Here is a 16,014-nt window from a genome sequence, read left to right as displayed (position 1 = left end):
ATTGTCATAGTTCACTAGAGCCCCGATGACAAACCAGTTCCGTACCACAAGCTTTAAGAATTTACGTTAAGATTTGGGTCATAGGGAGTCTTACGTCTTTCGACATGAATCTGTGATGCCAGGAGCACTGAAACATGGTGCCTGGGGTCCTGCTTTGAAAAGCATTCACAGCATTGCAAGCTGAAGTCATGTCTTTGAACACCACGATAGCACTTTGCCGACCACAGAGGGTGACGGACGTAATTGGCCCAAACACCAGCAGCCTCTGGATCACTGACTGAAGGTCTTCCGTGGGTTGCATGTTCTTCTTCAACCATCTAGCAAGGGAGCAAATGGAGCAGTAGCAGTATTAGAAAAGAAACACACACAAAAAGAAAAGAAATGACAATCTTAGTTCCATGTTTTTCCCCATAATTTAATAAAAAGGCAAGAAGGGAAGATGGGGCTATTTCACTGGAAATAAAAGCAGTGATCTGGATCAGCTATTATATAATTATGTATGACATAGTCTTCATTCTTGTCCAATGTAGTATATTATAAAAGGCATACCTGCAAACTCCCTTAACCATCCTTGTAACTTCCTGTTTCAATTAGTGTCATATCTATTGAGGACGAGGGTGTAATTCCAGTGACTGCCAAACTGGCATGAAATGTTTTGCTCTCCTAAATACCCTCATTTCTCTGCAGAAACATCAAATAAACTACAGAAGCCAAACATCTACAGCAAACCAGTCAATGTCCAACAAAGAAAATATACATTGAAAATTGTAGGACACTTGTAGGTGATGTTCTTACTTGCCCTTGCCCCACCCGCTACCCTGCATGGTGTGGTGGAAGAAATGCACCTAATTCCTAGCTTCCTGCCTTGAGATGGAAGGAACAGAGTGAACTTTGTTTGCAACCTTCTGGGCTGTGTGTGGGCTGCCTGAGGGACTGGTTGCTGTCTTGCCTGACTCACAGTTTAGGAGGAAAAGGTTGGCGTAGTCTGGATGTGAGTCAAGAAACCACGAGAAGCAGTGGCACACAATGAAACACATGAAAGATACAAGCTGACTGCAGACCCTCCAATGCAGGGAAGGAGATCATAGAAAAGGAATCATATAGAGCTCTTAAGGCCCTGACAAGAAGCTGGAGACTCTAGACATTGAAAGCAGCTGAGGGAAAATTAAAAACAAACAAACAAAACAAAAACAAACATACAGGCCTAGACAGGAAGCATGCCCAGAAAACACCTGAGAAGTCCTGGGCTAATCTGAAGACTCACAGGCCCACTCATGAGAGAAGGTCTACCCATCAGTGAAAGAGGAACTTGTTTTTGCAAAAATGCCCAATTTTCAACAAAGGATTATAAGGTGTGCAAAGAAACAAAAACAACCCACTCGAAGGAGGAAAAAATCCCGGAAATATTCCCCCCCCCCCCGCCAAAAAAAGTGATCAGGTTTACTAGAAAAGGACTTCAAAATGTTGAATACCTCAAAAGAGCTAAAGGCAAACATGGACAAAGAACTAAAGGGCATCGGGAAAGCAGCACGTGAAGAAAATACAAGTATTGACAAAGGAGGTGCACATTATTATTTTTTTAAACCAAATCCTGGGCTGGGAATTATAATTACTGAATGGAAGAATTCACTAGAGGGGGTTCAACATCAAACTCAAACAAGTAGAAGAAAAATCAGCAAACTTAAAGAGAAGTCATATGAAATGATCAAGTTCAAGGAGCTAAAAGAAGAAAGAATGAAGAAAAGTGGATAGAGTCTAAAAGGTTTATGGGACAGACTCCACCAAGCCAAACAATGTACACACAATGGGAGTCCTAGGCAGAGAAGGAGTGAGGTAGGAGAGGAGGAGAGAAAGGGACAGGGTGGTTATTTGAAAAAAAGAATGGCTAAATTTGAAGAAAGATGTGAATATACTAATCCAAGAAGTTCAATGAACTTTAAGTAGGATCCACAGACCTACAGTGAGGCATGTTATAATCAGATCTGTCAAAGACAAAGAGTGGATCTTGAAAGCAGCAAAAGAAAAGCAACTCATCACATAAAGTGATCTCCAATAAGTTTATTAGATTTCTCACCAGAAACCTTACAGTTCAGAAGGCAGTTAGGATGACATATTTAAAATGCTGAGATAACCTACATCTGGCAAACTCTACATCTTCAAAGAGAAGGAAGAAATTTAAGACATTCCTGCATGAAAACTGGGGATGTTCATTACCACTAGATCTGCCCCCACCAGAAATACTAAATGATGTCCAAGTTGAAATGAAAGGATAGTAACTCAAAGCCACATAAATAAATGAGTTCTCCAGTGAAGGTAAATACATGCACAAATATAAATATAGTATTTTTATAATTTTGGTTTGCAAATCTACTTTTTCTATAGGATTTAGAAGACAAATGCATAAGATGTAATATATATATGTCAATGGATATGCAACATATAAAAGGAATATGTAACATAAATAACATAAGTGAGAGGTGGAGCAGCAATTGAGTTCAGTTGGTAACAAAGATACATTGTTATAGATTGTTACAACTACATAGAAGATATAGTTAATCATCTATAATACAGATTGTTACAACTTTAGGATGTTATTATGTAATGCCCATGGTAACCACAGACACACACACAAATACCCATAGAAGATAAACAGAAATGAAAAGAGAATCAAAATGTGTGAGTATAAGAAATTAACTAAACACAAGGGGAAGCAGTAATGCAGGAAATGAGGGAACTATGTAAAACATACAGAAAACAACATGGCAAAAGTAAGTGCTTCCCTATGAATAATTACTTCAAATGTAAATGGATTGAACTCTCCAAAAACCATAGACTGATAGAATGGATAATAAAACCAGTCAGGATTCAGTTAATATACTGCCTATAAGAGTCTCACTTTGTTTATTTTTTTGTTTTTTTAAGATTTTATTTGACACAGAGATCACAAGTAGGCAAAGAGGCAGGCGGCAGGGATGGGGGGGAGCAGGCTCCCTGCTGAGCGATGCGGGGGGGGGGGGGCGTGGAGGGGGCCCTCAGGGCTCAGTCCCAGGACCCTGAGACCATGACCTGAGCTGAAGCAGAGGCTTAACCCACTGAGCCACCCAGGTGCCCCAAGAGTCTCACTTTAGATTTAGGGACATGCATGGTTTAGAAATGAAAGGATGAAAAAAATATTCTTTGCAAATAGTAAGCAAAGGAGAATAGGGATGGTTATACTAATATCAGACAAAGGAGTCTAAAAAACTTATAAATAAGAGATAAAGACATGATAGTAAAACGGTCAATACAGCAAGAAAATATAACAATCATAAACACATGTCAAATATTGGACCTCCAATATGGAATAATAATATATAACATATATATATATATGTATATATATACACACACACACACACACACATACACACACACACACACACACACAATGTGTGGCATGGTGTAAGGACAGACCTATATATAAACAATGGACTAGAATAGAGAATCAGAATAAACCTTTGCATATGTGATCAAATGTCATTTTTTGTTGTTTTTTTTTTTCAAATATTGTTGTTTTTGATGATCAAATGATTTGACAAGGGTGCCAAGACCATTCAACAGGGAAAGGATGACATTTTCAGTAAGTGGTGGGGGTTTTTTGTTTGGATAAAACAATGTGTTATAGGGGCGCCTGGGTGGCTCAGTGGTTTAAGCCTCTGCCTTCAGCTCAGGTCATGATCTCAGGTTCCTGGGATCGAGCCCCGCATCGGGCTCTCTGCTCAGCGGGGAGCCTGCTTCCCCCTCTCTCTCTGCCTGCCTCTCTGCCTACTTGTGATTTCTGTCTGTCAAATAAATAAATAAATTCTTTAAAAAAACTGTGTTATATACAGACAATGGAATATACAGCCTTTAAAAGGAAGGAACTTCTGACATAGGCTACAATATGGATGAACCTTGAAAACATGCCAGTGAAATAAGCCAGACACAAAAGGACAAATGCTGTATGGTTTTGCTTACTTGAGGGGTCTAGATTAGGCAAATCCATAGAGACAAAAAGCCAGATACGGGAGGGATGAGAGAATAGGGAGTGAATGTTTGGTGGGGACAGAGTTTCAGTCTGGGAACATGAAAAATTTCTGGAAATGGACAATGATGATGGTTTACACAACAATGTGCATGTACTTAATGCCACTGAACTGTACACATTTTAAAAATGGGGAAAATAGGAAGTTTTAGGTTGTGTATATTCTACTGTGATAAAAATATTTTTAAAAACAATACAATTCACCATTAACAGTAAAGATAAATACTATCAACTTGATGGATAGAGAGAAAGCATTTGTATCCATTATGATAAAAGCTAAGCAAACCAGCCACAATCACGAACTTCTTCAAACTGATAAAAGTAACCTGCAAAAACCAACAGCCAACAAAATACTGAATTATTTTCCCCTAATGTGAAGAGTAAAGGATGTAAAGTAAAGGATGCCTGCTTTTATGAGTCCTAGCTTTTAAGGAAAGCCAATGAATATTCATAGAAGAAAAGGTGAATAAGTATGTCATTTCTTATGTTCTAACAATCGAGCTATTTTTTCAGAAACCAAACAAACTAGGATGTAAATTAAAATATATTAGTTCATGTCAAGACATTATGGCCTGAATTGAGGTGTATAAACTTTCCATGATTGTGAAATTGCTTTTTTTCTCTTTTTTTATAGGCCTCCAAAGTATGGTTAAATAATCTTAAGTCATCAGGAATCATCACTTAAAATAACTTATACTCTTAATCTAGATACAAATTTAGTGCCTTGTATTGTTCAAGGAGAAAATACCACTGTTCTAATTCTTTTATAACATATATTTGCCTTCTTCGAAAATGAATTTTTAAGTCAAATTGTCAAGTTATGCCACTGAGGATAATGGGGTAAAAAAGTAGACAAGGAAATTATTTCCAAAGAACAATGATCACAGTGAGAGTGTCTATTACAGGCAAATTCATGAGCTGGACGTCTCTGCCTGGGTCTGTTACCCTCAAAGCAGAGAGAACTCTGTCTTTTTTTTTTTTAAGATTTTGTTTATTTATTTGACAGATAGAGATCACAAGTAGGCAGAGAGGCAAAAAGAGAGAGGAGGAAGCAGACTCCCTGCTGAGCAGAGAGCCCAACGCGGGGCTCGATCCCAGGACCCTGAGATCATGACCTGAGCCGAGGCAGAGGCTTTAACTCACTGAGCTACCCAAGTGCCCCGAGAACTCTCTTTATAGCAAATTACATATTTCTCCTGTCAGCCTGGCAACATGTTTTGAATGCCCACTAAGTACTAACTAGAAATCCTCTATTAGGTATTGTACAGCAACACATACAGCAATACTAAAGAAACAAATATGGAGACATCATCTGTCTGGCATAATTAGGGAAGGAAGCAGACCAACAAAGATAATTTGCCAAGGAACCAAAGCTTATAACTTGCTTTTTTCTTCTTAGAGAGAGTGCATGTGCGGGAAGGGGGAGAGCAATAGGGAAAGGGAGAGCAAGAATCCCAAGCAGGCTCCACAGCCAACACAGAGCCAGACATGGTGCTCGATCCCAGGGCCCCAAGACTATGACCCCAGCCAAACCCAAGAGTCAGATGCTGAATGTTGGTTCAGCCAACCAGGTCCCCCAAAGCTTATAACTTCGAGTGTCAGAATCCAGGCAATCCACGTCCCCGCTGTTACCATCTGGTCTGAGGCTCACCACCCCTCCACTGCCACCACCCTCGCTCCCCAACAGGCAGGGAGTTTTTGGATCGGATCCCATCATCCCTCTTTTGAAGACCCTGAGATGGCTCCCATTTCTGTCCATGTAAAATCTGGCAGAGGACAGATCAAGCCAAGTTTCTACTATTTAAGCTATTGGATCCTGGGCCCTTGGTCATGCTGGGGATGAGCTGCTGCTTCCTGACTCATGCAGCATAAAAGGGCCATAGCTCAGTATTGGGTCCCTCTCCAAGAATCCCATTCCAGCCCTGCTAGATCTCTGCTCACCAATCTGCAATGCAATGGCTCTTGGGGGACACACACACCCACTCCTGTGTCCCTGAGTTTTCTCTCATTGAGGACTGCTCCAGGCACTTGGCTGGGTGAAAATGGGGCTTATGTGCTTAAAGGGCCATACTTGTTCTCAAGCCCACCATGTATCTCAAAGACCACATTAAGTCATTTTTTTAGCTAAGGCATAAAGAGAGTCTGTGGTCATCCTGCATATCTCCAAATATGTTGGCAGCAGACAAAAATTAGACACCTACCTGACAGCTATGGTTGACATTGGAGGTACCTCCAAGTTTTTATTCCATAAGTAGCATTTCTTCCACCCACCATTTGAGTTGTTGATGGATTTTCTTTTCCACAGGGGCATGCTACTTGGCTTCGGGGTCACATTAATCTCTTTTGGGAACTGATGTCTTGCTAAGATCCTTTCTAAGCCAGAGAATTCAGAATTCTGACCTAGTAATAGAAGAAACATTTACTGTGATTCAGCGTGCCTTTCCATGTTTGCATAGCAAGAGTAACATGGCACTCATTTGAGAAAGAGTATTTATGCTACTTCATAATTGCTATTGAGCTGCCATGCCTTCACTGCAAAAACATTCCTGAGCTCCACTTAGACCCGAGCCTGGTCCCAGACATCTACTAGACTGCAGAGCAAGTGAATGAGTGAATGAACATACAAACCAACGTGCTGGCACCACCACGAATACTGAAGTCTATTTAAGCAATTTGTGCCTGATTCTCAAATTAATGACAATTGACTGCATAATTATTTCTATCTTCAGAGATGTTAACCACACTCTGCATTTACATCACATGCGTGGCTTCGCGTTGACCTCATTTGGCCCCTAGCCAAATGCTCCTCTCATGGGACCAAGAGCTGGTGCCAGAATGTGATTCAATACCCTGCATCCTTCATCAAGACAGCCCTGCTACCAAAAGTAAAGGAAGGGAAAGGAGTCAGTAGAACTACACTATGGATTTAGTGACATAACTGACTTACACTGTAGTGTAAGCTTTTTCTTTGCCAACTGGTAATGATCAGAAGATCAACAGTCAGTGTTCAGGCTGCTTTGTCCGTGGTGTATGAGAAATTAAGACGCTGTCATCAACCTAATGCAGGAAGAGGAGTTGAGCGCCGGGGATTCAGGAAACACTGAATGCATTTTCAATGGTAAAGTTGCATTTTAATTACAATAGAAATTAGATCAGAAATTAGATCAGAACTCGTCCAGCCTCCCTTGTCTCTCAGACTGAACCACTGATGGGTCTCTACCCGACAGGGTAATTGGCACAGACGCCAATGAACCAAGAATTGAACCAAGGGGCCATAGCTGGGCAATCTGACTAAATGATGTCATGATTAATAGATTGATCCTTAGAGGCCTAAAAATCCTTCCAAGTGAGTCAAAAACAGGGCTGGAATCTGGGGCTCCTGCCCAGTGGTCCCAGGCCTGGCCCAGACAGCTTCTACCTACTGCTCTTACAAGCAGTGTATTAGTTCAGGATCCCTCAGCGGGGCACCCAGAAGCTCTCCCAGGCATTGGAATCATAGGAAGAGCACATGGTCTGCTTTGGTTGTCAGAATTTCAAAGCTGACGTTAATATTAAACTGAACTAATTAACCCAGCTCAGGTATTTGATGCCTCAAGAAATTATTGGACGAGGCGGCTCAGTCAGAAGAGCATGTGACTCTTGGTCTCGGGGTCGAAAGTTTGAGCCCTGTGTTGGGTGTAGAGATCACTTTAATAAAACTTAATTTAAAAAGAAATTATTGGAAGTATAATAATATTGAATATCAATTTATAGATGACATTTTAGGTATATTGGACTATGAGCTACTTGGATGGTTTTGTATTTCTTATTTTAATGTGTGGAGGGCAATGCATGTGAGATGGGCGAATGGATGGACAGAAGAATGGGTGGAGGAATTAGTAATCACAAGACAAATCAGCATAGATTAGGTACACAAGTACCTGAACCAAGTACACAAGCCAGTGTGTGTGTGTGTTTACCAGAGGCAGTAAAAGTAGGTAACTTAGAACTTCAGGCTTTAAAATGATTTGTTGCTTTCACACATCATAATTGTCTTCTTCAGTCTACACACGGAAGTCTTGGATTTGGGGGCCATCGGTGGTCGGCCAGCCCGTGAACAGCACATACACACACACATGCACCACACACATACATGCACACACTGCTTCGAGAGCTGCCCCACTAGTCTCCTTCCCCAGCCCGCTCACTCTTTTGGAAACTACTCGTCCTTCCCTGTATCCAGTTACGCAGCCTCCTGAAGTATCTGGTGTCGGGGGTGTGGGAAGCAGTGAATTAACCAAGAGAGTCCTCTTTTTAAGCATTAAAAACAACATACAAAAGCCTTAAACTTCTTCCCACTTTCTAGTTTTTGGTTTGGTGCCAGTCATTGAAACACTAGTTTGGACCATCTTTAAAAAACATCATAGAACCAATACTAACATGATCGCAGGATAGCTCCTTATGCTGCTGTGCTGGGAGTGGAGTAGAGGAGGAAGACGGTGGCTCACAGAGGCTTGTGATGTTTGGGGGACAGTTATCTGAGCACGTTAGATCTAAATGTATATAATATCATGGATCCTCATTCCTCATTTTATGTTTTTCATATGATTTAACTTCCTATTATTTAAAATTCAGGGGGAAAAAAAAGACCCTGTGTTTCTAACTATAAATTTTTAGTTCTTTTTTCTTCTTTTTTATTTCTGATGGCTCTGGGTAATAAATACAGTCTAATGCAGGCAAAGCTCCCCGGCAGGTGCAGATGGGGCTGGCATGAGAAGAAATAAAACCCATTGTAAGGCCAGGTGAAATTTCGGCTAGACAGAGGCTTTAGACATGTAGCAGGGAGTCATTGGTATCCATTATTGAATTCATGATCTGACGGATGAAAGTGTGAGAAATGGGGTCATCTCTTGCAGATCAAGGCAATCACTGGAAATGGCAGTCTGGAAATGAAACAGCCTTTGAGTGAAGAATTCAAGGTCTCGGAGGCTAATGTCCCCTCAATGACTGGATTCTGCCTCAGGCCCAGGTCCTTCAAGGACACGGGACTCTGAGGAAACATTTCTCCCTGAGAACGCCGTTCACCTCTGCTCACCTAGCACCTCACCTCACCTCACTTTCAACTGACTTCCAACCACAGTGAGGAGTCCAAGCAGCCCAACCCCTCTGAAACAAAGCGAACTCAGTGCTCATGAGCGGCGGTTTTACCTGGCAGGAACACTCTCAGTGGCTACAGGTGTATCAATACCTATCAGTGTCTTCATTGGCGAGCTAAGGGAACACAACTGAAATCAACATATAACTGAAATATCACGAGAGAGTCAAAACCTGATTCTGCAACCTCACATAAACACTGAATGCATATTCAATGGTAAAATTGCATTTTAATTGCAAAAGTACAGGATAAATTTCCATTGGAATAAAGTCAGACCACTTAAAGTAGTATACATAGTTAAAGGGAACATGTCATTCCTCTTTCTCCAGAGGTAGCCAAGGGCTGGAATGTGATACATCTCCTTCCAGAGCTCTTCCCTCTGTGTGTACACACATGTTTGTAGTGCAGGTATATAGTCTTCTTTTCATATAAATGGAATCAGTGTTTCTTATTTTGCAGCTTATTTATTAATATTCTACAGTGTGTTTTGTAAATATTTAAACATCAGCTTCCTTTTTAATAGTATTCCTCAATAAGGATGCATCCATTTTTTAATTGTTCTGCCATTGAATGACATGAAGCTATTTATAATCTGTCACCATGATAAACAATGCTTCAGCACACACACTCCTTCCTACATCTGTGTGCACAGGTGCAATAATTTCTCTAGGACACTAACTGGAAGGGGAACTGCTAAGTCAAAGGGCATGGGTATGTAATGGGAGGTTAAAATGTGAGTTTTCTGTTGTCTCAGTTTTGTCCTAAGGCTACACAGTCTGAGGAAAATCTGGTAGATGGGAGTTTCTTACCTATATACAGCATACATATTTATTTTAAAAAAAGCTAAACATGGGATGCTGGGGTGGCTCAGTCTGTTAAGTGTTTGCCTTCGACTCAGATCATGATCCCAAGGTCCTAGGATCGAGCCCCACATTGGGCTCCTTGCTTAGCTAGGAGCCTGCTTCTCCCTCTGCCTGCTGCTTCCCCTGCTTGTGCTGTCTCTCTGACAGATAAATAAAATCTTCAAAAACAAACAAACAAACAAGAAAAAGCTAAACATTCTTTAAGGCATGTGAGGATTTCTTTAGGCTGAGTTGTAATGCTGTGCACCGTAGCACCTCTCCTCCACCTGGCAGATGAAGGTACTTTAAGAGAACGACCTGCGACCCACAACTCTACAGTCAACTAATCTTTGGCAAAGCAGGAAAGAATATCCAAGGAAAAGACAGTCTCTTCAACTAATGGTGTTGGGAAAATTGGACAGCCACATGCAGAAGAATGAAACTGGAACACTTCCTTACACCACACACAAAATAAATTCAAAATGGATAAAAAGCCTAACTGTGAGACAGGAACCCATCAAAATCCTAGAGGTGAAAAAGAAGCAGCAACCTCTTTGATGTTGGCCATAGCAACTTTTACTAGACACATCACTGGAAGCAAGGGAAATAAAAGCAAAAATGAACTATTGGGACTTCATCAAGATAAAAGACTTTTTTTGCACAGTGAAGGAAACAATCAATAAAACCAAAATGCAATCTATGGAATGGGAGAAGATACTTGCAAATGGTACATTGGATATAGGACTAGTAACCATAATCTACAAAGAATTCATCAAAATCAGCACCCAAAAAACAAAAATCCAGTCAAGAAATGGGCAGAAGACATGAATAGACATTTCTCCAAAGTAGACACACAAATGGCCAACAGATACATGAAGAAGAGCTCCACATCACTTGGCATCAGAGAAATACAAATCAATACCAGTTATACCAGTTATACCAATTAGAATGCTAAAACTAACAAGACAGGGAACAACAAATGTTGGCGAGGCTGTGGAGAAAAGGTTGGTGGGAATGCAAACTGGTGCAGCCCCTCCGGAAAACAGTATGGCAGTTCCTCAGAAAGTTACAAGTAGAACTACTCTACAAGTCAGCAATTGCACTAGTAGACAGTTACTCAAGGGATACGAAAGTGCTGATTTGAAAGGGCACCTGCACCCCAATGTCTACAGCAGCTCTACCGACATTGGATAAAGAAGGTGTAGCATACATATACAATGGAAAAAGAATGAAATCTTGCCATTTGCAACAATGTGGATGGATCTAGAGTGTATTAGGCTAAACAAAATAAGTCTTTCAGAGAAAGACGAAAATCATATGATTTCACGCATATGTGGAATTTCAGAAACAAAACAGATGCACATAGGGGAAGGGAAGGAAAAATAAAATAAGATAAAAACAGAGAGGAAGGGGTGCCTGGGTGGCTCAGTTGGTTGACCACTGGACTCTTGATTTTAGCTCAGGTCGGGATCTCAGGGTCTCCAGATTAAGCCTCGTGTCAAGCTCCCTACTCAGCGCTGAGTCTGCTCGTCCCTGTCTCTCCCTCTTTGCCCCTCCACTCACTTGCTTATTCTCAATCTCTCTCTATAAAATAAAACAAATAAATAAAATCTTTAAAAAAAAGGGGGCAAAACATAAGAGACCATAATTAAGAGGGTTGCTAAAGGGGAGGTGGGGGGGTGGGCTAGATGGGGGATGGGCATTAAAGAAGACACTTGTGTTGAGCACTGGGTGTTACATGTAAATGATGATTCACTAAATTCTACTCCCAAAACCAATCTTACACTATATGTGACCTAACTTTAAACTAAAAAAAAAAATAATAAATAAGCAAACAAGTAAAAAATAAAAGAACCAGTTGGGGAGCTGGGCTGATGTGTTCATTTCCTAGGACTGCCATAATGAAGTGTCACTATCTGGGTTGCTTAAAACCAAAAATGTATTCTCTCCCAGTTCTGGAGGCTGGAAGTCCGAAACCAAGCCCTGTTCCCTCTGAAACCTCTAGAAGAGAATTCTTCCTTGCCTCTTCTTAGGTTTTAGTATTTGCTGCAGTTCCTGGTGCTATCCTGACTTGCAGAAGCATCTGTCAAGTCTTTGCCTCTGTTGCCATAGGGCCATCTCCTCCCTCTGTATCTCTGTCCTCTTACAAGGAGAGTCGTGTTGGACTAGAAACCTACCCCACTCCCGTCTGATCTCATCTTAACTAAATCTGCACCTCTCTCAAGACCCTATTTCCAAATAAATTCACACCCTGGGATACTGAGGGGTTAAGACTTCAACATATCATTTTGGGGGATGCAGTTCAACCCTAACACCTCAGAGTATAAGATAATTGGCTAGGAGCACCACTGCCTGTGGCCACAGAGACAAAAGATCCGTGTTGGGAGGCGGTTGCATTTTCACCAGCTGGGTGAAGGTGTGAAGGACAGGGGGTCAAGTTTTCTACATGTTATATGCAAACTCCCTCGAAATGGGTTAGTTTTGAGTTATCTTGAATAGGCTCTCAAGAGGGCTTCTGTCAACCAGTGAGGCAATCTCCACTGAAATACGTTGGGAGCACAGCCCACAGAAGCTGGGGCAGGGGTGGGGATGGGAGAGGGGAAATGTCAGCAGGAGGAGTGAATGAGAGAGCTCCAGCAAGAGAACCCACCAAATGCCCAGGAAAAAAGAAGCCAGCTTTGGAAAGCAGCCATCCCTAGAAGGTATGAATGACTGGTGACAATTTGATATTTCACAGTCAAGGAAGTCTTTTCAGTTCTTCCTACCCTCACCCTTGTTGACCCAATATCAGCCAGGGAGCAGGGAAGGAGCAATAGAAAAAAAAAAAACAACAAAAAAAAACCCCATCACATCACAGGAGTGGGGAGCAGGGAGGTTTTTAGTCTGGTTGAGGTGTTTGGAATTTGGACACTAGAGTGGACTTTTTGTTATCTGAATGAACACGACCAGGAAAGCTGTAAGGTCTGCTTGTAATTTCACCCAAAGGTGATGAGCAAAGAGCAAGAGAATGGGCCAAAGGGGGAAATTGTGAGAAAAATGAAAATGATTTTCTGCTTACTCTTTGCCAAGTTCAACTCATTTAATAAGTCAGCAACATACATTTTAAATTTTGACAAAGACTTTCAAATTATCTTCAAAACAAGTCTGAATCAATAAGTATGCTAATACTAATTGTGAGGGTATTAATTTCCCCACATGTTCATCACAATTGATCTTTCAAGATTTGAGCAGTATGATGGCATAAAAAGTACCACCTTGATTTTTTTTCTACTTCCTCCATTACCAGAGTGTTTGAACATTTTTCGTACTTATCGATAATTTGCATTTCGTCTTGTGACTTGCCTATGACATGTATCACTTCTAGTAGGTTCCTTATATTGATTATTTTTATGTAATTGTTAGTGTAATCTAGATGTTGGGGTCAATTCATAAAACTGTGTTTTCAGGGACCAAGGACTAACCAGAATACAAATGGACAAATTTGCCATCAAACCTTCCTACCCCTGACTTGTGTTGTAATCACTGTGGCAGCTGCTACTTCGCTTTCTAAAGTTCATGGGAGCAAGTGGCTACCAGCTACCTTTGCCCTTCATTGAAACATGAACAATTCGGGAGCCAAACTCCACTCAATTCTGCAAATCAGTCCAGTTATCAACTGTCCTGATGGAATTCCAGTAATGGTGGGCCACTCCAAACTCCAGAAAGGGAAGGTCATTTGTAGGCCTCGGGGGCTGGGGGGGAATATCCGGCTTCTCTCTGGGGAGGTACAAATGGAGGAAGAAGCAGCAGGAAAGAGAGCAAAGGCCTGACCTTCAACTTGAAGTTCTCTCACTCATCTCAAAATCACATCTATACCTTAAAATTTAGTGGTTATTTCCCACTTAGTCCACTTTCCATGATTCCATAGGTAAGCTTTGCTGAGAGAAGAGTAACAGACCTATCCCTGCTCATAAAAGACCAGTGAAAGAAAGGAAATGTGAAGGAGTGATGGTGGAGTCCATCGCTGGGCAGGCCATGGGTCTCCATGGGGCCATGGGTCTCCAGGACGGACCACACCTGCCATGTAGAGAGTCAGTTCTTGGGGCACCTTGGTGGCTATCGGTTGAGCATCCAACTTTTGATTTCAGCTCAGGTCATGATCTCAAGGTCATGAGATCGAGTCCCCTGTGGGGCTTGGCGCTCTGCGGGGAGTATGCTTGGGGTTCTCTCTCTCTCTCTCTCAAACAAAACAAAAACAAAACAGTTCTTGTGGCTAAAAGAAGCAGGAGTTTGTGCCAATGTAAGGTGTGTGCTTGTTAAAAGAGCTCACAGCGCCCTCTACCCACGTACAGTTTTGTTTGTCCTCTTCACTCTTGTAGGAATAAAGTTTCTCCATCAGATGGTTAGGCAGCAGTCTGTGAAGGCTGGACAGAGTCTCGAAGGTGTGACACAGAACCTCGGGCTGCGCGTAGTTTTTCGGGGTCTTGGGTTTGTCTAGGAGAGGAAGTTTCAGTGGGAAGTGGTTGTTCTTGGCTGTCCCCATGATGACCCACTGAGTTCGAGACAAGAACAAACAGAGGATTGAAAAGGTGGGACCCCTTGTCGTTGTTCCTTCTCCACACTTTTCTCCATCTCTGAGGAGATGCTATGGAATCCCTTTTCTGGTCTCTGATCGCTTCGCGTTCTGAGAGTCACAATGGCCCGGACCTTGGCCTGGAACCCTGAGTGCTCCTCCTATCTTCAAACCAGAGGAAATCGGCCAGTCAAAAACACCTTGCCAAGTCTTACAGGGATTTCAGGCAGAAACTCCGGTTTCCTGTCTGAACATGAGCAATACCTGAGGAAAACAGCGCGCTTTCCCGAAGGGATGAGGGGAGGCCAGGGTGCCCGCGTCCAGTGCCGTTTCTCCCGCTGGGGCTCCGCCGGGGCCATGCCGCCTGCGTGTGCTTAATTACGACTCCACAGACAGACGGGCCCTGAGGGAGAGCACTGACATCAACTCAGTTCCCTAGCAGAACTGAGGAACGGGCTCCATCGTCCCAAACTGAGGAAATGTCCAGATTAACACAGGTAAGGAGCCCACCTGCTGCTTATTCTCTTCTCCAAACTGAAGAGAGGAAACCAAATGCTCAATTCTAGCTTGACTGGCAGAAGCCATGCTTCACTGTGGACCCCGGACAGAAGTACTAAATCCTCTTAAGCTCCCACACTCGATGGCACAGCCCAGAGCAAGACAGAAGGTGCCACGGGCTCCTCCCAGATTTGGGGCAAACATGCAAATACTAAGGGTGATTCTAGCTACGGCTTGATCTCAGCATGCTCCACCCAGGGGTCCGGGCTCACTGCCATTGCTCTGTCCCATGAACTGGCTGGGAATCGCAAAGTGATCAGATACGGGGAGAGCCATGGGGGCCAGGCATGCAGAGGGCAAGGGCTGGGAGAGTTGGCCAGCTTTTTACCAAACGTAAAACCCCTTGGCCAAGACTATAAAAACTCCAGGATTGGGGCACCTGGGTGGCTCAGTGGGTTGAGCCTCTGCCTTCGGCTCATGTCATGATCCCAGGGTCCTGGGATCGAGCTCCGCATTGGGCTCCCTGCTCAGCGGGGAGCCTGCTTCCCCCTTTCTCTCTGCCTGCCTCTCCGCCTGCTTGTGATCTCTGTCTGTCAAATAAATAAATAAGAATCTTGAAAAAAAAAAACAAAACTCCAGGATTATATCGTAGGATATGTTAGTGCCCAGAGCAGAAGATACCAACTTTCACTTCTTAACTTTCGGGTTCATTTTCCATTTGCAAACTTAAAAATTAAAACTTTTAAACATACACAAAGAAGTTTATTTTAAATATACTTAAAATATGTTATAGAATCAGAACCGCTTCAATGGAATGTGATTCTTATAATGTCACAGGTGTTTTTGGGAAGAGAAGGGAATGGGTGGAAGTGAGGAGGGGTAGAATATTTTGATAGATGGAGACTTCTTTCTTCTAAGCAAACTT

At 42.3% G+C, this 16,014-nt stretch overlaps 1 protein-coding gene across 1 annotated transcript; it reads right to left on the bottom strand.

Moving 5' to 3' along the window:
- Nucleotides 1-58: 58 nt before the first annotated feature.
- On the bottom strand, nucleotides 59-14,561 carry LOC123941860 (uncharacterized protein C6orf201 homolog). Its single transcript, XM_046005643.1, has 3 exons — nucleotides 14,369-14,561; nucleotides 6,265-6,463; nucleotides 59-317 (listed from the first exon to the last, which is right to left on the bottom strand). Exons 1-3 carry the CDS (start codon nucleotides 14,559-14,561, stop codon nucleotides 62-64), a joined length of 648 nt encoding a protein of 215 aa, XP_045861599.1. The 3' UTR covers nucleotides 59-61.
- Nucleotides 14,562-16,014: the final 1,453 nt, after the last annotated feature.

Source organism: Meles meles, chromosome 5, assembly GCF_922984935.1.
Source record: "Meles meles chromosome 5, mMelMel3.1 paternal haplotype, whole genome shotgun sequence".
NCBI classification, from domain to species: domain Eukaryota; kingdom Metazoa; phylum Chordata; class Mammalia; order Carnivora; family Mustelidae; genus Meles; species Meles meles.
Note: the sequence above shows the minus strand (reverse complement) of the source record. Positions and strands in the feature narration are given on the sequence as shown.

Coding starts and splice junctions, on each gene's coding strand:
- LOC123941860 (XM_046005643.1), bottom strand. CDS start 14,561: ATGGGGACAGCCAAGAACAACCACTTCCCACTGAAACTTCCTCTCCTA. Junction 6,464..14,368: donor TGAAGAGGACAAACAAAACT/GTACGTGGGTAG, acceptor TTCTATTACTAG/GTCAGAATTCTGAATTCTCT. Junction 318..6,264: donor ATGTCAACCATAGCTGTCAG/GTAGGTGTCTAA, acceptor CTCCCTTGCTAG/ATGGTTGAAGAAGAACATGC.